At 39.9% G+C, this 27,325-nt stretch overlaps 2 protein-coding genes across 2 annotated transcripts; one reads left to right on the top strand and one right to left on the bottom strand.

Annotated features, from left to right (window-relative positions):
• Positions 1-3,337: 3,337 nt before the first annotated feature.
• On the bottom strand, positions 3,338-17,383 carry ELOC (elongin C). Its single transcript, XM_040067764.1, has 4 exons — positions 17,285-17,383; positions 10,075-10,133; positions 8,513-8,656; positions 3,338-5,954 (listed from the first exon to the last, which is right to left on the bottom strand). The coding sequence occupies exons 2-4, from the start codon at positions 10,076-10,078 to the stop codon at positions 5,764-5,766; spliced, it is 339 nt and encodes a 112-aa protein (XP_039923698.1). The 5' UTR covers positions 10,079-10,133; positions 17,285-17,383; the 3' UTR covers positions 3,338-5,763.
• Positions 17,384-18,354: 971 nt separating this feature from the next.
• Positions 18,355-22,463, top strand: TMEM70 (transmembrane protein 70). The gene is made up of 3 exons (XM_040085380.1): positions 18,355-18,588; positions 19,456-19,567; positions 20,655-22,463. Exons 1-3 carry the CDS (start codon positions 18,355-18,357, stop codon positions 21,110-21,112), a joined length of 804 nt encoding a protein of 267 aa, XP_039941314.1. The 3' UTR covers positions 21,113-22,463.
• The last annotated feature ends 4,862 nt before the right edge of the window (positions 22,464-27,325 follow it).

Genomic DNA, 27,325 nt, shown 5'->3' with positions numbered 1-27,325 from the left:
TCTATACGCAATTAAGTAGATGAATGCATTTAGAAGTGTAATGTTACATAATTATTAGAAGTTCTTCCACATCAAAAGCATCCATAACCCATGTGAGCAGGTTGATTACCGTGTCTGTCAAATCCAAGTGTTCAGAAGCTGTTCAATGATAACACTCCCAAGATGCAAACCTAATTATAATTTAGTAATTTTATTTTATCTCTAAAACCTGTGAACTGGAGACTAGGTGACTCCAAGAGTTACATGAATACCTAGTTCATGTTGTTGTTAGGAATGCACAGAATTGACTCTGACTTCACAAACAACAAAGAAGATATTGATAAAGCATTTTCAAAATTAAATAGCTGTTTGGTTTTGCCAGCCTAGAAGCAAGATAAAACTACTGAAGGGGCATCTTAGGTAACCTCTACAGATGTGTGATAAACTACCACTGTTTCCAAGGTCTGAGAAGCAATTCCAACTGTGCACATCAGACTGCACACTACCCTCACTGGACCCTGCACACTATTTACAAAGCTTGAAGAACTTAATTTCACAGGCCTGGACACCAAGATGACACTGGTGCAGCCTGTTGGTTTATTTAATGTCCCTTGGGAAAGACAAAACTTCATATGGGATATGATTACTGTGAACCAGACCCATGATATAAAAACAAGAAGGGGTGAGCAGTTGACTATTTCAGCCGAGTATTTTCAGGCATTCTCTCCTTAAGTCGTAGTTGTTTATTACAAGTCAAATATCTATGACAACAATCAAAGCAGCTTAAATGTTAATTATTGACATACAATTTTCATGTTTCGTTTGTAGCAAACTACAAATAATTCTGACTCAAATGGAATGTCTCTCCTGGAAAACATTATATGTTAGCTTACTATGATAATGCTGGAAGCTTTTCCCTGTATAGAAAGAGAAAATAAATCCTTTGTGCCAAATGCATTAAAATTCTAGATATTTTTCAAGTTCGGTGATACCAACCAAAACTGACAACTTTTTAACCTGCACAACAGGCATCCCATTGTTTTGCTAGACAGAGTGAGAATTCACAGCAACATAAGATATGGATTATGTATTATTTATAGTTTCGTGTAGTGGTGATTTAGTAGAAAAAAGTTTTCTATTACTGTAAATAGGATACCAGTAGTGTTTTTTTTCCATGGGAAGGAAAGCCTTAGCTATGAATTCTCACCTGAAAAGGCAGTTTTAAATGTGAATTAACATTAATAGAATTAACAGTATTTGGTTTTTTTGAACTTCAAAGTAACTTCTGGTTGAAGAAATGAACTACAAATAAATATGGAATAGCATTAATCCATGCATGTATTCACAAAAAACTAATTCCACAAAACTATCCTGAAAATGAGCAACTTTAGCACTGAACTGTAGATTTTAATTTTTCTAAAAGCTCTCATGTTGTTACTTTCACTATCTGAAAGGCAGTACATATTTCAGGGGCAATTTCAATTTAGTTTTCCAATTCTACCCTCAACATGTGAGACAACAAAACATTTCGTGACTGAGATCTTGAAAACTGTCTGATTACAAAAGTTCAAAAGGATAAAATGTTGAAGCATTTCATTTGTCAAAGAAAAATCATGATCTTTCAATTCTGATCTCCTCCCATTTAGTGTGGGAGGAAAATCTTGTATTCTGTAAACATAAAACAGTAACATGGTAATGACACAGAGACAGATCATTTTTGGGGCTTGTTGCTTTTTTTTTTTTTTTTTAATCTCAGTGACCTTTCTCCCATAGAAGAGAAATTGCACAACCTACATTTCAGATGAAGCATATGCAAAGCTTTATTTCATGACACATAACACTTGTTAAAACTCGATAAAAACTCCCTCTTCTCTGTGCTGCCTTAGTGATGACATTCAAGCTTCACAGGTAACTAATAATAAACACAGAATCTACTTTGTCCTCTTTCCTAGCTCATCCAAACATTCAGCCACACCTGCATTTCACAGCATTGGTATCTTCCTGTAAAATTGCCATCTAATAGCTACATTTAAAAAGAAATCCAACTCCAACATAATCCAGTTCATTATTTGTCAAAAGCCTTAAAAAGTTGAACTTTTTCTATGGGAAACAATCCCTAAAGCCTTTTTTTTTTTTTTTTTTTTTTTTTTTTTTTTTTTCCCTAAAGCTTTAGTCTGTCTTTAAAAACAAGCATCCTAGTTTATTTCCAAAGCTACTCAATCTTTTAAGTTCTTGCTATTTTTCTCTTACTCCTGCACTTTTTGTCTTACTCAGGGCACTGAAATTAAGTTTATACCACAGCTTCAACCCTTAGTTTTTAGGTAGGAATATTGCTACTTTTCCTTGTGCTTTTGTTTACTATGAAGTAACTGTTACTTCCTTAAATTACACTGCAGCATGAGAACTGACAAAATTAAACTAGGAATTCAAAACATGGACTGAGAAGTTAACTTTCCTGCCCCACTGTGTTTCTTGTCCACTTCATCACATAAACCAATGGATTTAGGCAAGTTTGGGGAGCACCCTTTCAATGGGCAAAGTGAAAAGAAGAAAGGGGTAAAAAAACAAAGTCACTACTGCAACTTAAGCCTGTGAAATAAAATAGACAGTGATAAAACACAGAAACAACCAATTTTCCAAACTTCCTACCATTAATTGAGAAATGCCTTTCGGATACCATGTTCAACATCTGTTGAAAGTAATGGTGCAGAGAATCTTCATGGTGAATACTCTCTTAAAGTTCAAAACCAGAAAGATATTTCATGTCTTGTGGAAGGGAGTTCTGATCATTCCAGATGCACAGATTATTTCACGTTGCAGACCATCAGAGACGACTTCAGCAGCTTATACACGGTCAAATGATGATAAACCATACATAACGCAGTGTGACTCTACTCATTGTTTACAGTTAATAAAGAATCTGAAAGTTTTTATGACTAAAGCAGCAGTTCAGCTTAAAATTTGGACCTCAAACACAAGCCTGCCTTTCTAAGTGAAAGAAGTACTGTGGGACTCTTGAAGGTTTCAAAATATCCCCAGCAGGATATCCCTAAAGTATCCTTGAAAGTATCCTCTTCAAGCCTGTTCAGGAATACCATACCTTTTTAGTACTTGCTGCTGAGAACTGTGGATACTTGTAATTCAGAGCAGCACAAAGATATCTTTACACTGGAACTCTATGAAACTCTTCAGAACTATGAAAAAAACCACCACCTTTTATTTTATAGATGCAGCTTCACAACTTAGTATCCAAATACTAACTACATAAGCATTTTGCTCACTATATGGTATAGCCGAAAATGAAGATTCTGCATATGAACATGTCCTCTGAGATGTCATAAATCAACAGAAACACAGGTTTAAAAATTTTCAACTTTGAAATTTATTTAGAACTCAGGGGTTAAGCGTGGTAAGTTTCCAATTGTCTGAGAATAGCATACCCATTTAACTATCATGGAAATTGCACTAATTCCCCCTGCCCGCCTCCCCCTTAGAAATCTGGTTCATTTTAACAGCCGGTGGTTTTGCAAATAGTGCGCTCTAGGACACTACTGCAATTCCTGAGTGTTCAAAGCTACTGTATAATACATTAAGCTAAAAGAAAACCAACAAAATTATCATTCAGAGCTAAACCAGCTATTTTACCTCACTGCTGAAGTACAGAATCATAAAATGCAATGTATATTAACAAAATTAAGGAAATTGTTCTAGAATGCTTAAAAAGGGGAAGAGAAAAAAAAAATAATCCCACTGTTTTAAAAAATGACATCCTTTTTCCCTTAGTTTAAAACTAAATATTATTTAGCCTCAAGTCATTAGCCTCAAGACTATTAAAAATGGCCAGTGAACTTAAGACTCACTCAGACTGATATGTAGTTGTGACTAAAATATCCATGTTGGTATTCCTTGACCTTTTAGGGTATTCCTAGCGGCTCTAACAAAAGCAGCATAACAGGGTATCTCTGGTTTATCATTCTAGTGCTCTTGAAAATGAGTTACTAACAGCACTGAACACAGTGCTTACGCATGGAATTTCAGACAATTACCCTACAATGCACTTCAGCTTTACCGTGCAAAGCCAATCTAGTCACAAACATCCCCACATTAAACACATTAAATTGTGCCAAAGTATGTGACGTGAATAAATGTCAGCTAATCTACTGATACACTGACAAACGTCAGCATTGTTTAAGCCCAGAATAAAATTTCATTTCTCAGAACTGACCTCCTCCATGGGCAGACTGCATAGTCTATCTAAGTTACTAGTTTTCATCCAGGAAAATCTCTTCCAAGTTGTATTTATGCTGACAAACATGTTTAGAGGACAGCTTCAGCCTTCTAAATTAGCTGTGAATTAAAACATCAAGAAAGAGGTTCCACCATCAGCTGGTGGGATTTTTCCATGATAGACCACAATCACTTCTTGATCAAAACAAAGCTGAAGCAGTGGCAGCTGATGGAAATGCTTATTACATGTTCTTGCATCATTTCTCAAGATGCTTTAATTTTATTCTCATTTACAGATGATTTTAGCAGAAGGGTTCTTCAGGCTACAGCTGAACAAAAAGCAACTTCTTGTCTCAAGTTGTTTGTTTTCTTTATGGAAACTTGTTTTGAACAAAGAACTTATACTACAGGCAACTGCCAGCAGGATCAAGAGACAATGTGTACCACTCTAGTATTATGTCAGTGGCTTGCCAATCCTTTTCCCCTAAAACATTTGTAAAAACACTGGAAATATCTATGAAATTTATAAAACAGCTCCTAAAACATCTGCTTAATGTCCTTTCCTTCAAACATAAAAGACCTCCACATTTCAGGGTCTTTTGCTATGGGTACAAGGGAGAGGTTGAAAAGAGGTAAAAGGTAGGACAACTTCTGTCTTTTTAGTTGCTATGTTACAAAATTTAAATGACTACTACTCTAGAGATTAAATACAGACTTTACATAAACAATCAAAACAATGGAAATAAACCATAACTGAAGCCATACAAAATCCTTATCAGGTCAAGTGATAGTGTATTAAGAAAAACCATATATGTTATATAGAAGATAATATACACAGATTTTAACAGCCATTTTCCCCCTTAAAAGTCACTGTCAGTAGTATCAGAGTCTTACTGCACAGACAAGTGACTGGAATATTTGAAATTACTATTGGGGTAAATTGAGGTTATAGAAACAAAATGCTATCAAGTACACCTTTGCACATGTCTATACTATGACTTAAATGAAAAGCCTTAAGCATTCTCCTACGTACTCCACTTTCAACCCAAATGGACTATCACTGACAGTATACAAAGAGGGCACTTCTAATCTAGTTAGTGTAACTATGCTACAGAACAGCTATCTTACAAAGGAGATTAAGTTCAGATGTTTAGAAACGTCAAAAATATAAGAGAAAGCTAGAAACCCTAAACAGCTACTTGAATGTAACTATAATTATCTTTTAGAGAGTGTTAGACTAAACTCCAGTATTTGCTATGGTCATTGTATTAAAAGAAAGTTCTACCACACCTAAAGGATAAGGCATAGCCATCTACTAATTGGCATATTTGTTTATTTGTCTCAGTTTGTGAAAAGGTCCTTATTTGTGTAAGCAGCAAAACAAACTCCAACTGAATGACTGCTATATGCAAAAGAACTGAAGGCAATTGCCTCTGCAGTGAACTTTACAGTTCTCAACAGCACACACGCAACATGCTATCTGAAAAAAGTTACTAACTGAACTACATGTATTAAATACTGAAAAAAGTTTTACATTTTTATTATAATTTATTTTATTTAACAATCTAAGAAGTTTGCAGCCATCAGAAGTTCCAGTGCAATTTCAGGTGCAATTGGGAATTCAGGAATCTCCGTAGAGCTGTTAGTATAGCGGACCTTGTAGGTGAAATACATGCATACTTTGGATAGGACATGGGATGGGATCTCTCTAAAATTCACCTCATTTGTTTCATTTTCTGCAAACTGACCTGTAGAAAGAAAAAAACACAAAAGTACACCAAACCAGAAGTCTCCATTCACTGCAAAATGAAACAGCTTACCATATTAATACAATGCATTCTAAACAGACCTGTCTAAGTCTCATCTTCCGGGGTATTAGATTCTTCACTGTAAAGCAGGATGTGCCACATTCAGAGCCCTCAAGAATATTAAGACAACCAGCATTATGACATGTTTATTTAGGGCGCAGCCTATCACCATTATTCTGAACAACTACACCAGAAATTTAGCTTTACTTCCAATACAGTTGATAGGTACTTAGCTGTGTGCTAAGCTCATCAATTGATGCTAACAGGCATCAATCCAAATTTCTAGCTGTCTTAGCCGAGGGAAAAAAGGGGTTTCTAGATGTTTTGTATCTGCATATGCACGCGTATATGTGCATCAGTAGTCCCTCCTATGACCCAGTAGGTTTGAATTCCTCAGTTTCAGGCAGATTTGACAAGAGGGTTGAAACCTCAAAGATGCATTAACTTGATAAGCTGTGGAAACAGATAGACAGCAGGGACAGGGAAACTCTAGTTGTACTGGTGGGAAGCTTACATGCAGTACAAGTTTATCCCTACTAGATATGAAAGAATTTATGCAGAATTCAAATCTCAAAACACAAGTATATTTGCAATTCACTTTCTACAGTGCCTATAACCATGAAATCTGGATGATACGAAAGTTAGGATACTATGGTTAGTCCCACAGGATTTATTTTTTTTGTCTCTTCCCCTCACATCTTTGGACTTCGAATTCATTAAACTGAAGGATAATAAAATAATACTAACATTAACTCCATGTTTATGGGAGACTAGCAATGTTTAGCTCCCACTGTTTCTGTGGGCATCTCCTTCTAGCTACAAAGTAGAGCTATTTACTAATGTCTACACAGATTTGTGTAGAAATATCTGCATGCACTGAAGCTACTGTGGCTTGAATTTTAGTACAGGAACAGCTGGAAGCAAAAGAAGAAATGTTAGCGTATGGGCCAAGTCACAGTACTGAAACAAAAGACACATCAGTGAAATTATGACCTACTGAACTAGACAGCAACAGTACTTTTCCTTGTGACCCATTTATGTTTTTGGTATTTACACAAAATATTCTTGAACTGCTGAGTCCTCTACAGAGTCAGTTTCTAGCCCTCTAAGCAGGCTACCTTGCCTTTTATTCCTTTACACTGAATCAATTCAGAGCAGGTCTTGTAACTATTCTTCTTAGATGTCTGGGAGGCTGACATGGACACAAAACACTTACTACATATTTTCAAATGCAACCATTAAAATGACACTGAGAATTTTAATTGCTCAGTTTGCCCAAGTATTACTAAGTAATTAAAAAATATATTAACCAATAGATCTCTCCAGTAATCCCCCTCAATAGAATCTAAAAAGAGAACTTAAGAATGACCATATTCAGCTCCATGTAGCCTACTGCCCAACCACTCAAGTGGCTGAAGGTAAACACACAGGGTAAGGGTACGGAAGAGAGAAAGCACTTGTGTTAACTTCTCCCTGCTCTCTCCCCCACCCTTCTGGTCTTCAAAACTTAGTTCAGACAGTTCTTAAACCAGACACAGTCTCATATATTCAGTAACTTGAGGTCCTTCCCTCCTGTAAGTTTATCTACCCTTGCCTCAATCTTAAGCTTCTGTCATTAAGACCAGGAACTCCTTGTCATAGGATGTTGTCAACATATGGCCTTAACCTCACTAGGCAGTAAAGCACCACACAGCTGCTTGCTCATTTGCCCCTGCTGTGGGTGGACAAGGAAAGAGGAAAGGAACAGTAAAAGCAAGAAAACCTGTAAGTTGAGAGAAGATAAGAGAAAGGGAACAAAATAAGCAATGCAGTGGTAATCACCACCTCCCATGGGCAGAATGATGACCAGCCAGTTCTCAAGCAAAAGATGGCTCACCCCCCTTTTTTACACCTCTCCCTTTTTTACTTTGGAGCAAGACATATGGAATGTAATATCTCCTTCAGTAGTTCAGGTCATGTGTCTGGTTGTGTTCCCCCCTCCCAGCCTCTTGCACGCCCTCCTGTCTGGTTATTGAGTGGGCAAAGAGTGAGAAACAGAGAGCAGTGAGCAAACACCTTTCAGTAACAGCTAAAACAGGTGTGTTACTGGCTCTGTTTTAGTCACAAATCTAAAGCACAGAACGCTGTGACCTGCTATGAAGACATACGGAATACCAGAAGTTCTGCCATGGATGTGGCAATGAAGAACTACCAGCCCTTGCTCATTCTGAACTTGGCAGCTCCGCGTTTCATATAATACCCTCAAGGTCTCATACTGTGGGAAACTAGCAGCAATGTAAGACTGTGTAAGATCCCTAACTGCCCAAAATGCGGAGTCCAGTTTTAAGTCTGGTACCACAATATCCCAACAGAGATGGACTGTTCTGCTGGAAACAGGAACTAGGCAAGATGTGGAAAAGTTATAATTTTTTCAAACTTTCACTTACTGCATGACAAAAATTCAGACTGTCCAAAAATGAAAACACAGAAGGTAAAGGTACTAAGTCTTCTGTACCTACCTGGTCCACTCAACATAGCTTTTATTGTTCCTGATGTTAATGCATGCTCTCTTTTTACAATGAACTCATGGCCATCAGAGGATATTAACTTCACATACATAGCATCTGGGCCCTCACACCCACCGTATGTTTTCTCTTCTCCATCTGTAATGGAAAAAAAGTAACAGTTTCAGAACACAGTATACTGATTCACATTACTAAAAATGCAAGTTGCAGTCTTTTCTATGACTATGTTTGCAGACTGAAGAACCCAATACAACCAGATATGAGACAGAAGCATTTTGCATATCTGAAGATAACTTTTCTGAAGTAACCAGCAATCTGTTTCAAACTAATTTTGCAAAATTTGGAATTTTTTTATTAACACCCCTCCTTCATCAAATTCTGGCATGATTTTTAAAATCTACATAGGAATGAAATTTTCCTTTAGACATTCTCAAGTCAATTGAACATACTACTACTTCCTTCCATTAAATCTACAGTCATGTTTATTATACTAATACCTGCTAAAAGTTAACTAAACACATATCTGATATTGAAAAATACAGACGGTGAGGAAAAAATGCTTTCTGAAGCACTGGTTAAGAACAAAAGCAGTCAATATTCCTGCACTGAAGAAATGACATGAAATAAGATTCATCCTGCCTGACCGCCCAAGCAGACCCAGAACCATGCAGCATCACTGCATACCTGTGTTGTGGCCTTTGGCAGAAAGCATGGAAAGTGCCAAAGCACTAAACCCAGGGAGATTTGAAAATCCTCCCCACAGCAGTCTGTGCTTCTCCTGTTTCCCTTCTCCCTTCTGTTTCACTGAATACCTGCTCTCTGCTCTGTTTCTCCTGAAGGCTTTATCTCCCTTCCCTTTTTGTGCCCTCTTTTATTGTATCCTGACAGTGTTACTTTTAAAAATTGAATTACTGTTGCCAGTATAGCAAATAAAACATTCCCACAATCACATTGCTTTGTGAATTTGAAGTTAAAATTGAATTATTATGTAGTTATTGACAATTCTAATAAAGTACTGCCTGTGCCAAAAGTATAGACATGAAAGTATAGACAAACCCAGAATCCTGTTTGTCCAATCCTGCAGTCCAATCCTGCTTCATTTACCAGTCATTTGTTGAGGCAGAAACAACAGTTTCAGAAATGTAGTCATATCACATACAATGTAATTTATCAGAAATCAGTCTGTATTATGATCTCTGAGCCAAAATTCAACAGGTTGACTTTAGTTAACAAACAAACAAAGAATGATTTTAAAAAGTACACAGTGAAATTTTCTTGGCCGCTATATACAAGTTTGGAGCTATAAAAGCCTTAAAGGCATGCCTATTTTAGCATGTACATTTTCAGGACTGCGCATGTTAAGCAAGTGAATTTTTTTGTCTTCCAATATATGAACTTGAGAAAATTCTCCAACAAAACATTTGTAAGAAGTGTGAGGCTACAAGAAAGTGTCAAGATCAACATTTAAAGTCTTAGAATCCACCTCCTCTACCAATATGAGAGAGAAAACGCTTCAAATCATACAAAAACAAGACACACTAAGATTGTGGACTTACCCATTCTCTTCTTATAAAAAATTGTTTCTTTTCAACTGCAGATTTTACAATAGGAGCATCTGAAAAAACAGAAGTGGCAATATTTTGAGTCAGCAGTACAATTTTTAAACTCTCCTTTACTTATTAGTCTTTAAGTTACCATAACCACTCCTCCGAAAAGAATATGATAATAGACAACATGCAGTGTTGATGAGCAGTATGTTTTGCAAACAGGAAACCTACGAAGTTCATCCACGGGAAATGCAAACCCTTGACCTCAGCACCTCCAGTACTATGTGGAGGCCAGCCTGCTGGAAAGCAGCTTCACACAAATAGACCTGGAGGTGCTGGTGGATAAGCTGAACGCAAGCCAGCAGCGTGCCCTCGCAGCAAAGATGGCCAAGAGCAGCCTGGACTTTATTTAAGAGCACTGCCAGCAGGCTGAGGCAGGTGATCCTGCCCCTCCATTCAGCACTGGTGGGACACATCTGGCGTGCTGGGTTCAGTATGACAGACTGAAGCGAGTCCTGCAAAAGGTCACAAAGATGACCGAGGGATTGAAGCACTTGTTGTACAGGCTGAGAGAACTGGGGTTGTTTAGGCCAGAGAAGAGAAGGCTCAGGGATCAGTCTAATCAGTATTCACTAAATACCTGGCCTTCAACCTGTCCTTCACAGAAGATTGACAGTTCCCACTATCACCACCAATATCACCTAGATAATCTACTTCAGACATATAATGCAGGTAGAGTTAACCAGGAGATTCCATACGTTATATGCTGATATCCAGCTTGCTACACGTGTATTTCTCCATGGAAAGGAAATTAAAGAGAGAAACGGAAGTACTTATTTGCAAAACAAATCTGGTATGTTCAGATACAACTTTTACTTCTTTACCCCAACCTGCATCTCTGCTGTCTAAAAGAAAACTTTGGAAGAGAAATTCTACCCACCCACCTGCTGTCCTAAAACTCCTTTCATACCAACAGCCATTTTGCAAACATTAACCCAGTACCAATCAATGATACTGCTGTGTGCCCACAGATTTGGGTAAATAGCACCAGTGATTCTAGGTGGTCTCCCAGCTGATATTCAGGGTTGAGGGCAGTAAAGAGATCAGAACAGAGACCACACTTCACATTTGCTCTCTCCTAAGTTTCTGGTAAAAGTTTAGCAAAAAATGTAAGCAAGCTGAGGAAGCTGCATGATTTGGAAGAATACTACAGACACCTCTTTGCTACTGCTGATCACTTCACTTCTGCACAGCACTTTGATGCTGGTTTATTCCATCTATCTTTTTTCATAGGTACAAAAATAAAATAGTCCAAACGTTTCCTCAAGCTTTCATAAGAAGGCACTTTGTTATGTGCACCTAATGAAACTATGCACACATAGCCAATAGTTTTTAGTTGTCTGAAGAGAAATGAGCAAAAATAATCCTCCACTTACATTGCTGCTTCCTTTGAAAATTATCCTGACTTTACAGAACTCTCTCTAAAAAATATTTTCCTTGCTACTGGGATAAGGAACATCTTAACTTAACTTTACTCTTGCAGGTGAGAAGTTCCTGAATATAAGGCACATTGAAGAATGTTATTTGAGAGTTAATTTGTGTATCCTGTAAGAGAGATTCCCTAAAATGGAGCGTTAAATGCCTTCATCACATTCAGTAATTCCAGGAACTCATCTAAGGAAACGACATTTGGGTGCTGGGACAGTTAGGGCCCAAAACTGATGGGATCTTTCGCCCTACTTAAACAGTTTTAGCAAATGGAAATCAGTCATCTTATTGCAGAGTATCTGTTGCTCAGGAACTGAAGAAATACCTCACATTATTACTTCTACTTTGCAGAAGAGGATCACTTGCACTACCTCTTTTTCTAGCCACAAAACCATTTGCTGTATTCCAAAGGAGTAGTGAAACCACCTATTATTTACAACTAATAATACTTGGAAAAAAAATAAAAACAACACAGAAGTGATACCACTCATTGGAAGTGTTAGTGATGATAAAATGTGCCTTGGTTTACAATACAAATTATGCCACTAAACACAGAAATAAAGGCTAGGTAGTGGGAATGCAGATATATTAAGACCTTGCAAGGTAAAAGCATAACTTGAGGAAGCTAATAGATTGAAAGATTTAAAACAGAGAACTGAGAAAGACCACACAATGAAAGTTAGATGTCAAAAAAATAGACAAAGAGCATTTTAATAAATCAAATGTGCTATCACAGGATTAGAGAGGAAAAAAATACAGTAATTAAGAAAGAAGAAAAAAAATTCAGGCTCATTGGTCTGAATTCAACTGTACTAAACAGTAAAGCAGAATAAAAATGCAGTAAGCTTTGTAGTTTTAGGGCACACTGAACTAATCTAGTATTTTAAAAATTAATCAGTCATTTTCTTTGGGAAAAAGGAAACTCAAACAAGATGCAATCTGGGCTCAGTATATCATCTGGGGTTAAAGAAATGTGATGAGAGGTAGTCTTAAAATGAGAAAGAACCTTTCTACAAGACTACAAGAATATTGTACTGTGTTGCAAACGTAGAACTGGACTAGAAAAGAACTAGGAGTTCCTCCAAAAACATATGCTGATTTTTTTTTAAACAATGCTGCCAGAAAAGAATAGGCAGATTTGGATGAAACACAAGAGGAAAGGACTGCAACAAAAGTGGGACAAAACGTTAACACAGACAAGCGACCAGTCTTGAATAGCAGTGTACTAGAAGACACATGAAATTAAGTCATACGAAATCAAGACTCCTGCATGAAAGGACCAAGACTATCTTCTTTCATGTCATCAGGGCTTGCTATTTGGGGCTATAGTCATTCTGTGGTCAGCTATAAACTGATACAGCTCTGCAGGGGCAAAAGAAAAAAAGCAGGTCAGGGACACAGGCAAGTGCACATTGAGAATCCCTTTTCAATAAAGATAAGGAATATGAGCAACAGCTTGTCTGGACTACCACACACAATTCTGAATTACTTTTTTCAAGAAAAAGAAGTTTGAATCCCAAGAACTACTGAGAGGACCTACTGATATGACCAAAAAGCCCATTTCTAAAAGAAAAATTAATCTTCCTTATTCAGTTTAGCAAAACTGGAATGAAGATAAATATAAAAATTCATTAAAGGGATAAACATCAGCGGGAAAACTATGCGAACATAATACCTCAGTTTAAGTTCAACTAATGTATATAAACAAACAAACAAATATAGTGCTATTCCAGAATCCAGGTGTGGTTCTGGATATGGAAAACCCCAAACATTTTACTGCCAAAAGTAAAAGATGCAGAAAAGCCAACCTGCTTTTAAGAAAAAGACATAATAAGTTCCAATATATGATGCATTTGACATGTTAGCAAAGGACACACTGAGCTTCACTCACTTTCCATTCTGATGCAATGATGTGTCATTAAAAGAAAAAAAAAATCATTAATACTATTAGCAGTATTACTTCTGACACAGCCAACAGCAGAGAGCCCAGAAAAATTAGAGAGCCAATGCAACAAATGAGAAAAGAAAAACAAGAAGTTCAGAAACCCTGAAAAACCTATAAAAACCCCAGTAATGGTTCCTCTTCTGGATCAAGAACTGTTCAGTGTATCATGACACTGTATGAAGATCAGAACATTTTCAAAGCCAGAAAAAAATGCACACAGAAAATAAATCAAAGGAATATAGAAATACCTCCCACAAATTCTCATACAGGGAGTACAAAAGGAACATGGAGAGAAATTTTCTGTACCTTTTTTTTAATTGACAATGGCATGGCCTTAGGTTTTAAATAATAGGTCAAGGAGAGTTAAACAACCTTATATGTTGTCTTCTAAGAAATTATTTTCTCTCAGTGTATTTCCAGTGTAATGTTTATTACAAAACATATCACTATATTTTCCTTCTATATAATGAAAGCAGCATAAACAAGACAATAGGAAGAAAGAGACATTTTTCTGAACATGGCTGATAACTACCGATATTTTAATTACTTTTCCACATTTTATAGTTGCCCTTGTTTGACTTCACCAAGACTCCACCAATGCAGCAGTCAGGATAAGAACAATCCAAGTTTTGTTAACATGTACTTTCTATATATTTTTGACTTGACTATTTCAGACTCCTTCAAAGAACCAGTAATTTATGTTGAAGTACATTCACAATTCCATTTGCCCTTCAAGAAGCTTATGTGGCATTACCACAAGGTAGCTCAGCTCCCTGACTTAAATCTCAAAAAAGCACATACATTAGGTATTACTGTTCTCCTGCTTTGCCTCTTTAAAACAAAAACAACACCGCCCTGCATTTATTAAGAGAAAGTTTACATAAAAGGGATGTGCCACGTTTTAATCAGGAGAGTAAAATACAACTAAACCCAGTGTATTTGGCATAGAAACTTTCCAACCAGTCTAAAAAGGTTTCCTGCTGCAGAAAACATAGGACTGTCATTAGATATTAGAGAACTGAAAATTGCCACAAGCTGCCAGAATATTTACACCTCCAAGGTACAATATTGCAAAATATCACAAGCCTCTAAACCATGGCAATTAACCCACACAAGGCAAGTGCTCTTATTTCCCTACTTCAACATCTTCTTACACCTCTGAGAAGAAACAGGACAGTATAGTGAGTTTCATCTGATCTCCTTCCTGCTTCTCGTGACCATCAAATGCAAGAACAAAACCGAAACATGTTCACAACTATCCCAGCTCACTCCCAAAGCTGCATGCTCATCTCCCAAGTTTGCCAGAATTTCCAGAATATCATTTCTTGGTATGCTTTGTACGCCAATGAGTGGAATAGATTCGAAGGACATACGCTAATGTAGCTGAACACACTGGACCACTGCACAGCTCCCAGAACCTCACTGCTCTGTTCTCACTAGCCCAAGAACACTGAATCTATGCAAACATTTCAAGCATTCAGATTCTTTGATCCCACAGGAAAATCCTTTAAAAACTCAGCTTCTGGTTTAAGGAAATTCAAATAGCTTGAATTGTTTGTTTAAAAGCCAAATGTGACACTTTTTGATGTCATTTATGTATCAGTAATAGCTCATCAATTACCAAAGGCTGCTGTGTGTTACAACTGCAGCCTCCTACTCCTAAATTCTACCTTACCTTGTATAATAACTTGCTGAAAAGCACCACTCTTCAGTTTAATATCCATTGCTCAGCACACATCAAAATTAATTAAGGGATTGAAGCATATGTAGAAAAAACATGAGGAGAAACTGGTAGAGCCCGATTTCCAAATCAGCTAATTCACCACTCCAATACTCTTGGGCTCTAAAATTCAAATTTTCTGGGACAAACTAGAATGTGACGGGAAAGCACACTAAACGTGAGTGCTAGTTGAGATAAACAGGAGATGGGGTAGGATAGCATGTACAGAATACCAAAAATCTTAATTAAGATTTCTCTTCCTGTCTAAGGAAACTTGCCTTTTCAGTAATTTCCAGAAAGCTTCACAGAAAAAAAACTACAAAAACCTGGACAGGGCGGTGCTACTGTTGTCTTCCAAAGAGTACTTCCAAGCTGTACTGTACAGCTCTTGCCATCAGGGGAAGAGAGGCTGATGGCATACTGCAAAATTTTACAGGGCATGGACTTCTGCCCGCTTGTTATAGGCATTCACCAAAAGCTGCTGTTATGCAAACTACCCCACAATGAAGCTAACTAAATCCTGAACCTTTTTAGGTGCTAAGAGACTTCTCAAAATACATCAAAATTCCTTAAAATAATCTGACAAACCCCATACTTTCATGACATAACTTAAGGATTTCTTGTAACATACATGAGAATTGTAAAAGCACAGTAAAACACCTGAAGCTGAGTATTCTTGAGTGTGATACTCATTTGTCTTCCTACAACAATATTAAAACAATTAGCAGTATTAAAATTCTTCACATTAAGACTATGTGAAATTATCTAAATCTGTCCATCACCCACTCGGGTACAGAAAAAAAAAAAAGAAATTCTCAAATGGCTTTTCTCTGACACAACAAGGAAGAAAAAAAAAAGCTGCAGTACTAAAAGTTTCTAAAAATTATCTTAAAGCTCCCAGTGGAAACATTAGCACAAATTTTTACTGACGTAAACATTTTTTTGATATAACTTAAGCTCATTACAGTCTGACCTCAAGGCATAAGGTGTATGCCATCTGTGCAAAGATGTGGCCAATGTATCACAGGAAAACTAATAAACACTTATTCCCCTTCAAAGTAACTCTTCAGTTAATTGAACACTCCCCCAACAGTTATTTTGGTCCCCGTTATAGCAAAAGGAGAAAACTGGGAGCATGTAGGGGGTTACTCAGAAATTAGTACACAAAGTGGTTCTTACCCTAAAGATCTCTCATGTGCTTGTTTATCTACGTTTTTCTGGTTTGCTTCCAAAAGCCATCAAAGCCAAGTAAACAAATAGCCTGTGACTATCTAGGTCTCCTCAGAACGCAAAGCTTAACTTACAATCCACACTACGAAACACATTTAGAAATATTTAATAAAAGATACCTGGTGGAAGACCAAATTGGCTGTCAAAGCAAACTGCCAGCAGCACCACCACCTTTTCACGCACAAATGTGAAGCCTTTAACAACTTACCAATGCTCAGATTACCTTGTATTAAAGCAGAACCTCCCTCTGAGGAACAAGCAGCACTCAAAAACTCTGCATTTCTGTTGCTACATGTAGGGGGATCACCCTTTCCTTTGCTTACATTCGCCGACCATTACAGCCAAATCACTTTAACCAGCACTTCTCACCTTGGCAAAACAACCCCTGGGGGCGTATCCTAAATTCTTTCGGCCTTTCCCCCTCTTTTTACAGTTTGGCTTAAGAAAAGGGCGAATGTCACTTATGGCAGGAGTTTGGGAGCGATGCTCAAACCCAGCACTGCTCCAGAGAACCCCTTTTCCGGCGGCGCCGGGATTCCAAAGAGAGCGTTTTGGGGCAGGAACGCGCCTTTCGCCACCATCGCCACCACGTCGGTGGGAGAACCCCGGCCTGGCGCCGCGCCCCAGGCACCCCGACGGCCCCCGGTGCCGCTCCGGCCCTTCCGCCCGGCCCCCGTTCTGCGCCCCCCCCCAGCCCCCGCCAGGCGCGGGGCGAGGCCCGCTACCCTCCGCGGGGCCGGCTGCGGAGCTCCCCGCTCCCCGCCCGTCGGGGCGCCCCGCCTCCGGGGTGTCCCTCGCGGCCCCGGCGGGGTCTCCCTCCCGCGGCCGCCCCTCACCCGTGGGCGCCGCTCCCTCCGCCCCGCTCGAAGGGCCGCGGTGTCGGCCCAGCTGCCTCCGAGCGCTTCCGCCCGGGTCACGGGCCCCTTCCGGCCCCTCCGCGCGCAGCCCGTGCGGCGCCCCTGCTCCCGGCATGCTGCGCGCCCGGCGCGGTGCATGCTGGGGCGCGTAGTTCCCCGGGGGCATCTGCAGGCCCGCCATGTCAGGGTTCGGGGTGTGGGCCGACAGCCGATGAACATGAGCGAGCGCATGCCCGGCTGGCCAGGAAGGCCAGTGATATCCTGGCTTGTATGCAGAATAGTGTGGCCAGCAGGAACAGGGCAGTGACGTGCTCAGCACTGAGGTGGCCGGACCTCGAGTCCTGTGTTCAGTTCTGGGCCTCCAGTTAGTGCACATCGAGGTGCTGAAGTCTCTCCAGAGGAGGGTAACGAAGCTGGGTAAAGGTTCTAGAGCACGAGTCTTATGAGGAGCACCTGAAGGAGCTGGGCTAATTTAGCCTAGAGAAGAGAAGAGAAGGCTCAGTGAAAACTTTATGGCTCTCTACAACTATCTGAAATGAGATTAATAGCTAGGATCTGCCTCTTAGCCCAGGCAGCTGGTGAGAGGACACGAGGCAATGGCTTCAAGCTGCGCCAGGGGAGGTTCAGGTTGGACATCAGGAGGAATTTCTTCACAGAAAGAGTGTTAGACATTGGAATGGACTGCCTAGAGAGGTGGTGGAGTCACCATCTCTGGGGGGTGTTTAAGGGATGATTGGATGTGACAGTTAATACCAAGGTCTAGTTGACGTGGTGGTGTTGGCTGGACTCGTTGGCCTCAGACGTGTTTTCCAGCCCCCTTGATTCTCGGATTCTGCGGCTGAGCGGCGTACGGGAGATGCCGAGGGGGGCGCCGCGGAGCCGGCCGGAGCCTTCCCGCGGGCGGAACCAAAGCGCGGCGCGGCGGCGGCGCGGCGGTGGCTATCGGTGCGGCACCGCCCGCCGTGTCCCCGGTGCGGCCGCGGCCCCGGCCCCGCCATGCTGCCGCTGCTGCTGCTCCCCGCCGCCTGCCGCCGCGCCTCCGCCTCCGCATGGCTGCGGGGCGCCGCGCAGCCCGCCTGCCGCCACCGGGCCGCTCTGGCCGCTGCCGCCGCCAGGCCCCAACAGGTTCAGTGTGGGGGCTGTGGGGACTGTGTGGGAGCGGGGGGAGCGTTCCCTCTCCCCGGGAAAGGGCGCCCGCCCTGGCATTCGCGGTTTTGCCGTTAGGGGATTTTGGTGAGGAAAGCGAGGTGCTCCTGGGGGCGTACCTCCTCTTTTACGCTCAGGTGAGACCCCACCTGGAGTGCTTTGTCCAGCTCTGGGGCCCCCATCGACGTGCCGGAGCGAATCCAGAGGGGCCACCAAAATAACTGGAGGCATATAGCGCCTCTCCTACGATGAAAGACTGCGAGAATTGGGTTTATTCAGCCTGGAGAAGAGAAGACTTCGGGATGACCTCCCAGTACCTGAGGGACGTTTTACAAGGACATGAAGTGCCAGGACAATGGGAAACGGATTGAAATTGAGAATAGGTTTATTTAATCTGAAGGAAGCTATTTAGATAATCTAAAATGCTGGGATTTTTTTTTTTTTTTTAATTTTTTGTTGTTGTTGTTCTGTGAGGGTGGTGAGGCACTGGAATGGGTTGCCCTGAGAAGCTGTGGATGCCCCAACTCTCAAAGTATTTAAGGCCAGCCTGGATGGAGCTTGGAGCAAAATGGTATAGTGAAAGGTGTCCCTACCCACAACAGGGCTGTTGGAACTGGGTGATCTCTAAGGCACAGTTCAACCCAGGCCGTTCTGTTATTCTGTGAACAGAGACTTGAGCATGGGTGCCATAAATGTCTCCCTGCAAAACTGTGTGCGAATCGATTATTGCCTCAATTATCAGTAATGGGGTTGCAAATATTTAATGCTAATTTTGGATATTTACATGGAAAGTTATTAAACAGTCAGGCAGCACATTAGTTGGAGTTATTGGCTTGCTTTGGTGTGTAACCTAACTTTAATCCCTAGTTTGAAATGCTGGGTGTGGGTTCAGGGCAAGGAGAAACATACGTGTATATATAGGTGTGTATGTGGATATGAATGGATAGGTAGATATAAAGTGTAGTACTGATGTTCCTTAGCCCTGTACTGGTTTTGTCTTTCAGGTTACATCTTTTCAAGGAGTGGCTGTTCGCAGCCTCAGCACATCCTCCCCTCACGATCACCCAGAACATGGAAGATTAGTTTACAAAGGAAATTTGGCAAAGGCAGTGTTGGGTATGTGACCTGAAGTAGTTTATATTGCCTTTTTTTGTTGTTGTAGTTTTCACAGTATTTAGTAACTTTAAAATGGAACATTAAAAGTGTGTGTTCTCCTTTCCAAGTTTGCCAAAATCTGGATTGTATGTACATCAGAACAAACAGAAAAAAAGGTGGTAGTGGTGTTGCTAGGTTTCTGCTTCTCTGCTTGGGTGTGCAGGGACCTCTGTTCATCTCTGTAACCCCTCAGCCTTCTTTGGCTTCCCTTGCAGCACTTGGGGTGACTTATCCGACCCAGTAAGCAACAAAGATGAGCTATAACTGCTGTTTACATTCTGTGTGCTTGGAAGTGTTCCTGAAATGCTTCCCAGGCAGTCAGGAATTATGATGAAACTCTCCATCTGTAATGAGACTTCACAAATCTTTCTTTGGCCAGCTAACGTTACCTAGTGAAAAGTAAAGCCATTGGATGTTTTCTGATACTCGTCTTTGTAATGTGTCCTAACATATTTATTTGTCTCAGCGTCTTGGGCTCCTGGTTTTCTTGGTGACTTAAGGACTGTGGGTAGTCCACAGCACTGGCTACTGTCTTTCAAGCCACACACAAAGTGGGTGGGGAGTACTTGTTAATATTTAGTAATCCAGGGTTTATGGATGGTGGCCAAGGTGGCTTCTTTGTAATACACACTGAGTGTCAACATTAGGTATTGGTGAAGAGACGAATTCCCTGTCTGCCATCTCTTCAATGGGCACCATTATATGTGTCCATAAATGGAGTCAAGTGTCGCTATAAATCAGTTTTTCTGCTGGTGAAGTAAAAACTTCATATGTGTGCATAGCAGCTAATAGCTGGCTGCATCACAGAAAGAGAGCCAGCTTCGATAAACCCAGCATGAAGGTACAAACAAATCAGAACAGTGGCGACGAGACAGGGTTGAGCTTTCAGGGTTTCTCCATGAGCTTTAAGAACAAAAGGAAAGGGGTTTTCAGTAACTTCATCTGTTCAAATAATTGCATTGGTATGTGGTGGAAAAATATATGTAGTTCTAGAGAAAACTTTGCTCATAAGTGTTAACCTTCATTTTCTTTGATTTCTTTTGTGTAGGTGTGAAGTTCTTCTCTTACTCCACCAGCGTATTCAACCTGTTCATGATGCCCTACATCATGCTCAAAAGTGGTATTGGAGTGGAAAGTCTGCTTGTCCAAGCTGCCTTTTATGGGTTGATCGGGATTTTTACGTTTGTAACTCCGGTTACTTTGCATATCCTTACGAAAGGTTACGTGATCCGGCTCTATTACAAAGATGAAGCGGACACCTACACAGCCATTACCTACAATGCCATCTTGGCAGAAAAAGTGACTGTTTTCCATCAGAAAGATGTAAAGATTCCAGACATCACCAAGATGTTTACAACATTTTACGCTAAAACGAAGTCAATGCTTGTTAATCCTACGCTTTTCCCAAATCCTCAGGATTATAACCATCTCATGGGCTATGACAAATCCTCATTTTTTAAATTTGAGGATTTAGAGGAGGTTAAGGAAGCTGATGAAAGAAAATAATTTGAAGATGTCAGCGTCATTGTCTATAATGCAGTACCTATATACGTGAAAGAATGTAAAAATCTATTACACTTGCTTAAGTATCAGGTAGCTGGAGTTTTCTGTATGCATTTTGGAATGTATAAAAAGAGACACTTTTTTAAAAATATTGCAAACAGTGTGAGGATTTCTTTAGAGTTAATGATATAAAATACAGTAAAAAAAGAGATCCTTAGCTCTGTCGTTTGCTTGTTTATTGTTGGTTTGATTTTTGTTGTTAGCTCTCCAGAGAACTGTAAAATGCATGAGCTGTGTGGCAGTCTCACCATCTCCATGTCAAAAGAAACCATTCATGATAGACAAATCATCAACGTTCATTACCTATCAAATATGTAAAAGATGTTTATCCTTAAGTATTAATTGTACGTAATCTGAAAATACTGGGCTTTTGTCACTGCTGGTGATGGTAAAAAGGAAGTGAACATGCCTTTCCCTTCCCTTTGTGAGACCATCAGTCGCCAAGGGGAGTCTCTGGGAAGCAGACAGGTATTCCTATGAATTCCTGCTCCTACCTCTTCCCAAAGGAGCAAAGAACATGAGGAGAATGGCAGTATATATATCTATAGAACAGTAAGTTCCAGCTATTGAAGTCCACTCTGAGCAGCCCTGTCCCCAAAGGTGGAGAGCAAGAAGCCTCTCTTCTTGGGCACAGGAAAGCGCTGGCATAATATTTGCTCAGTGAGCTTCCCACTGGCACGAGGTGCTGTATTTGACTCGACAAAGAAAATTCTAGCAGCTAGTGGTTAAAATGCATTCTGTCAGCGTTTTTGTATGGTGGGGAAGCAATTGTGCCTTTAAAGAACACACCTCTTGGTTTTCAGCACTGCGGAAAAAGCCACCTTTCACTCAACAAAAAAGGGGTCTGGTCTTTTTGTGCTATTGAGTGTGTAGAGGTTGGATTTAAATTTTGTAGCCCAAGGCACATAAACTGACAGATACTTGTTTTCAAAGCATGAAGGGCCTAAATACTTTGAGACATAAAAACTACCAAATTGAAAAAAAAAACCCCAAATTAAAATGAATCCTTTTGTGTTAGCAGTGCCCTTTGTAATAAGAAAATCTGATGCTTGCTACTAGTCATCCTGATCTTGCAAATAAAAAAATTTAGCTAACTTTCAAGCTGTTTCCTAAGTTGTAGGATTTAGAGGAAGAAAAACTGAATTTAAAAGTTTAAATGTCTTCCAGTACTATTATTTCAATTTCCCTTTGTAGGATGACATCATAGATGTTAAACCAGGGTTTTGCATGTTGCTTTTCTGACTGCCCTCAATGTACTTGCTTAGTAATTAAAAAGCAAATCGTGTCATCCCAATATTTTTGAGGTGTTTTTTTTTTTTTTTTTTTTTTTTTTTTTTTTTTTTTTTTTTTTTTTTTTTTTTTTTTTGTGTTGGCACAACTATAATTTTAAAAGCCTAATAGAGTCTCATTAAGCCAGTATCATTCCATGGGCAGCAGTAATATAGAAATAATCTTTTCATGAAATTATATTGAACATGTGAGGTTCAAATTGTATTGAACAAGCAATTCTGATCACCTGGTTGTACTACTTGTCCTCATTGAAATGATTTTTTACACTTAGTTAAAAGTAATCTTTCCATGTCTGATGCATTCACTCTCTTCTTTTGGTGCTTGCATTGAGAGACGAAGTTGACTTGGTCTTCCAGTGACAAATACAGGGAGACCAGGGAACAGTTTGCTGGAGAAGGTAAAGGAAAGGCCCCAAAATTATATTTATGTACTCCATAGGCAATATCAAAATCCTCATCTTTCTCTTCTGACTGCAAGTTTTCATTTCTAAATTTGAGATATGGCCAATTCAGAATTAAGCAGCAAGAGTAAGATACCTCTGCCAGTGGCTATGTTTCTATCTATGGAAGATAAATATTTTTTTCTTCTGCTCATGTTCTGGTAGTAAAAAGCAAGTGAAGTTAGTAGGTGGCTTTCTGACACACTGATGATTAAAATGATATTAATTAATCCAGAATTCTGCCAGAAAATAGGTGATGATTTTGGCTGGGTTGTAGTCTCAAAAAAAACCATTTAATACTTCCAATGTGCAACTTGAAAATAATAGGATAGTAGTTTTATATTAGGAAAAGAGAAGACCAGACTTATTGAAGATGCTCAGTATTCTACATGCTTCTACTTTGTTTGCTGCTACGCTTAGATTGTGTACAGGGAATTTTAAGAACGCTTAGATTGGAAAAAACCTCCAAGATCATTGACTCCAACCATTAACCCAGCACAGACAAGTCCACCACAAAACCATGTCCTTCAGTGCCATATTTATATATCTTTAAATACCTTCTGGCATGGTGACTCAACCACTTCCCCAGGGAGCCTGTGCCTGTGCTTGACAGCCCTTTCAGTGAAGACATATTTCCTAATATCCAGGCAAAACATTCCCTGGTGCAACTTGAGGCTGTTTCCTCTTGTCCTATTGCTTGTTACTTGGGAGAAGAGACAGGTCCCCACTGTGCTACAACCTGGTTTCAGGTTGTATCTTATCACTATAAGATCACCCCTGAGGCTCCTTTTCTCCAGACTGAGCAACCCCAGTTCCCTGAGCTGTTCCTCATAAGACTTGTGCTCCAGACCCTTGTCCAGCTTCACTGCCGTTCTCTGGGCACTCAGCACCTCAATGTCCTTTGTGTAGTGAGGGGCCCCACAATGAACACAGGATTTGAGTGTACTTGCACATACGTGACTGGTTTAGATCCCTGGAGTTGTTGAAAACAGTTACTCACATTAGAATCAAACAAAGGGAATTGTAATCCAAAGAGACTTCAAGATGTGTTTCTTCTTTGCTCAGGGTCCTGAGCAGTCTTTATTTTTATAGCACATTGTGTGCATTTCCAGGTGGGAAGCTCAAATATTTGATGTCCTATGGTAGAAAATGTTTGTAAATCAGAACAGGCCCTCTTGCTACTAACAAATCCTGCAAGAGAATCAGCTGTGATGTGAGTGTTTCAACAAACAAAGTACTCCCATGTAATTCCCAAAGTCTGTTAGCTCCTTGTTTAACAGCCCTATTAATGACTTGAACTACTATTTTCTTCTAGTGTATTTTTCTCACCAAGTTTCATACACTTGGTGAAAACCAGTACTAAGTGCAGAAGTATTACTGCCTGCTAGCATTTTCATCCCTGGAAGTTGATGATGTTTCCTTGGGTGTAGGTAACTTGTACATGATATGGAAGAAACAATTTATGAGATCTAGAGAATGTGCTTGTACACGTGGAGCTTCTGAAGGAAATACTGATGTAGGAGACCAATTTTCTGAAATCAGTGATTTAGAAACAAGGCAATGCCTACAGTGAAGGCTGATAGCTCCAGCAGCCTTTTCAGGACCAATCACTTGTCCGTAGCAGCTGGATGTATCTTACTCTGCTCCCAGTTTCACTCAATCTGGTGTGAAGTGCAGGAATGTATCAGTGTGTGTCAGCAATAGCGTGGCCAGCAGGACCAGGGCAGTGATTGCTCCCCTTTACTCTGTGCTGGTGAGGCCACACCTCCTGTACTGTGTTCATTTCTGGGCCTTTTACTTCAGGGAGAACATTGAGGTGCTGGACCGTGTCCAGAGAAGAGCAATGAAGATGGTAAAGAGTGTAGAGGGTAGGTCCTGTGAGGAGCAGCTGAAGGAGCTGGGATTGTTGAGGCTGGAGAAAAGGAGGCTCAGGGGGATCTTATCTGAGAGGAGGTTGTAGAGAGGATCTTGCAGGCAGCCAGTGACAGGATGAGAGAAAACTGTGTCAGGGGAGGTTCAGATTGGACAACAGGTGGAATGTTTTCATTGAAAGGGTGATTAGACCTTGGGGCAGGCTGTCCAGGGAACTGGTGGAGTCACTGTCTCTGGAAGTTGCAGTCAGTGCCCTGGTCTAGTTGACACAGTGGTGTTTGGTCACAGGTTGGACTCAGTGATTTCAGAGGTCTTTTGCAACCTAGTTAATTCTGTGATTCTGTATGGAATTACTAAAACCTCCTTCCTAGACACATTCTTTCTATCCCCTTCCAGCCTTAAAAGCTTCCACAAAAGGTCATACATGACTGGATTTTTCCTTTTTTTCTTTTCCCTTTGAGGAACAGTCAAGTTATGTGCAAATTTTTCTTTTCAGTCTTTGACTATGTGCTATTTTTTTCCTAGTGACCCTCTCCCTTTCTCAAGTTTTTGGCTTTGTCCACATTATTATTCATTAGTCCCTATCTGTTCTTAATTATAAAATACAAAGCGCCTTGTCATTCTTTAAAGTTATTTTTTTAAATTAAGTTATCCCACAAGCCTCATACTTTTCTTGCAAATGTAAAAAAAAAAAAAAGAGAAAATTATCCCTTTTTGATACTTCAAAGAAAAATTTTTGAAGCTCCAAGGTACTTCACACTCTTAACCACTCCCTGTAGAATTAAAAGGTAACTAATTTGACTGGAGCTTGCTTTATTACAAACCAAAGTCATCACATTGGCAACGATGAAGAAAATCTGTAAATTTTTGCATGGTACTGTGAGGGCTTAGTTTAGATGATCAAAACTTAATGGAAGTCTCTTTGTGCTGTAAAAATTAAAAGCAGACATGTGAATTATTACAGCTGCTCAGTATAACTTAATAGAGTGGAAACTTGGTAAACTGCTGTAATTTGGTTGCTCTGGTGTTCTGTGGCCATATCATAAATTTCTTCATGCCTCATACCATGGATTTCTTCATTCCCCCATGTACAGCATAACCTGCTGCAGCCTGCATGAGAAATGGGACAAGTGTGCTTAGCTATGAGTTGGATCCACTCTAATAAGATTATCCCAGAGCTACACGGACCTCAGCAAGCAGCTATTTTAAGCAGGGAATAACAGAGAACAAGAGCAAAGAGCCGCAAAACACGTCCAGCTGTCTCCCTTTCTAGAATTCCAGGGTGAACAGCGTTGCTGTGGTGTGCTTACTGTGAGCCTTGGGTAGGACACATCCCTTTCTTATCCCTTTATTCTCTGCTTTCTCTTCTTTTTGACAATTTTAATAGTTAAATGGATACTTAAGAGCACCATTTTAAGTTTTAGTCTTAAACTTGGCTTGCAGAGAATAAGCCATAAGGCAAGAGGCAGGGAGTTGTTTCCAACATAATTGTTTGCACAGGAAAACCATACCACCTGGTATGTATTTGCTACATTTTAATAGTCTCCAGTGGTTTAATGTGATATATTCAAATCAAACCACTAAGCCAAAGTTCATACAGCTTTTAACAAAGCGTATTCAGAGTAATGCACAGCACTTTTTCTGTATTTCAAAAACTCTGTTTTTTCACTCAAATGCTACCAACTCACCCCTGGATATGTGCCAGTGCACCGCTCTTCGTTTGGACTCCCATGGCATGCTCAAGCACTCCATCAGTTGCCTGTAGGGGGAATGAATCCTCTACCTCTTTATTGTATCCCTGGGCATGACTTTCTACTTCCACTATTAACATCGTCAAAGATAGGGCAAGGAGATCTGAGAAGAGTCTACGGTTTTCTATTCTTCGTGCTGATAGCTGAGTGTGTTTTTATTTTGTGAACGCAGTCTTATGTCTTATATAAAGCCCCTTCAGCATCAACCCTAAACCCAGCATCAGAAGGAAGAAAGGTCTGCTTCCAGGTGCAAAATTATCTACTTCAAAAACTCACAAATGGTCCTGCAAGGAAAATTATTATTGCCTCTTTCTTTATTTAATAAATGTGGTTGACATCTTAAAAGAGTTTCCCATTTAAGTGAAGTTTTGTCACATGCCAAACGCTAGGACATAATCTTTAATTCTGTCTGACTAAGACCAAAATGGAGTACATTCCCCTGCTATACTGGTGTACTATTTATTTTTCTGTGATGGGATATTATGATCATGTAAGTTACAAATCTTTCCTGAGGGAGATTTTAGTGACTTATTAGTGCTTATCTGGTCAAAACACTCACCTGCAGCTAACAATCCAAATCCTAAGTGATTATTTTGGAAAGCAATCACAAGTAAGTTAAGCATTTTTTGGACGCATTGAGAAAGAAGATAAAAATATAATGAATTGTTTTAGGGATTTTAACCACAAATCAGTGAGGAAACTCAGAATAAATTTCTGTTCTCAGCATCTCAGATGTAAAGAAATTAAAAGTCATAGGAATGAAGTTCTAAATTCTTTAGACTTGAATTTATGTACTGTTAATTA

This window comes from Hirundo rustica, chromosome 1 (assembly GCF_015227805.2).
Source record: "Hirundo rustica isolate bHirRus1 chromosome 1, bHirRus1.pri.v3, whole genome shotgun sequence".
In the NCBI taxonomy this organism is placed as follows: domain Eukaryota; kingdom Metazoa; phylum Chordata; class Aves; order Passeriformes; family Hirundinidae; genus Hirundo; species Hirundo rustica.
The sequence above is the reverse complement of the archived record's forward strand: the minus strand, read 5'-3'. Positions and strand labels throughout refer to the sequence as shown.

Coding starts and splice junctions, on each gene's coding strand:
- ELOC (XM_040067764.1), bottom strand. Junction 5,955..8,512: donor AGCTATGTTGAGTGGACCAG/GTAGGTACAGAA, acceptor TTCTTTCTACAG/GTCAGTTTGCAGAAAATGAA.
- TMEM70 (XM_040085380.1), top strand. CDS start 18,355: ATGGCTGCGGGGCGCCGCGCAGCCCGCCTGCCGCCACCGGGCCGCTCT. Junction 18,589..19,455: donor ACCTCCTCTTTTACGCTCAG/GTGAGACCCCAC, acceptor TTTGTCTTTCAG/GTTACATCTTTTCAAGGAGT. Junction 19,568..20,654: donor TTTGGCAAAGGCAGTGTTGG/GTATGTGACCTG, acceptor TCTTTTGTGTAG/GTGTGAAGTTCTTCTCTTAC.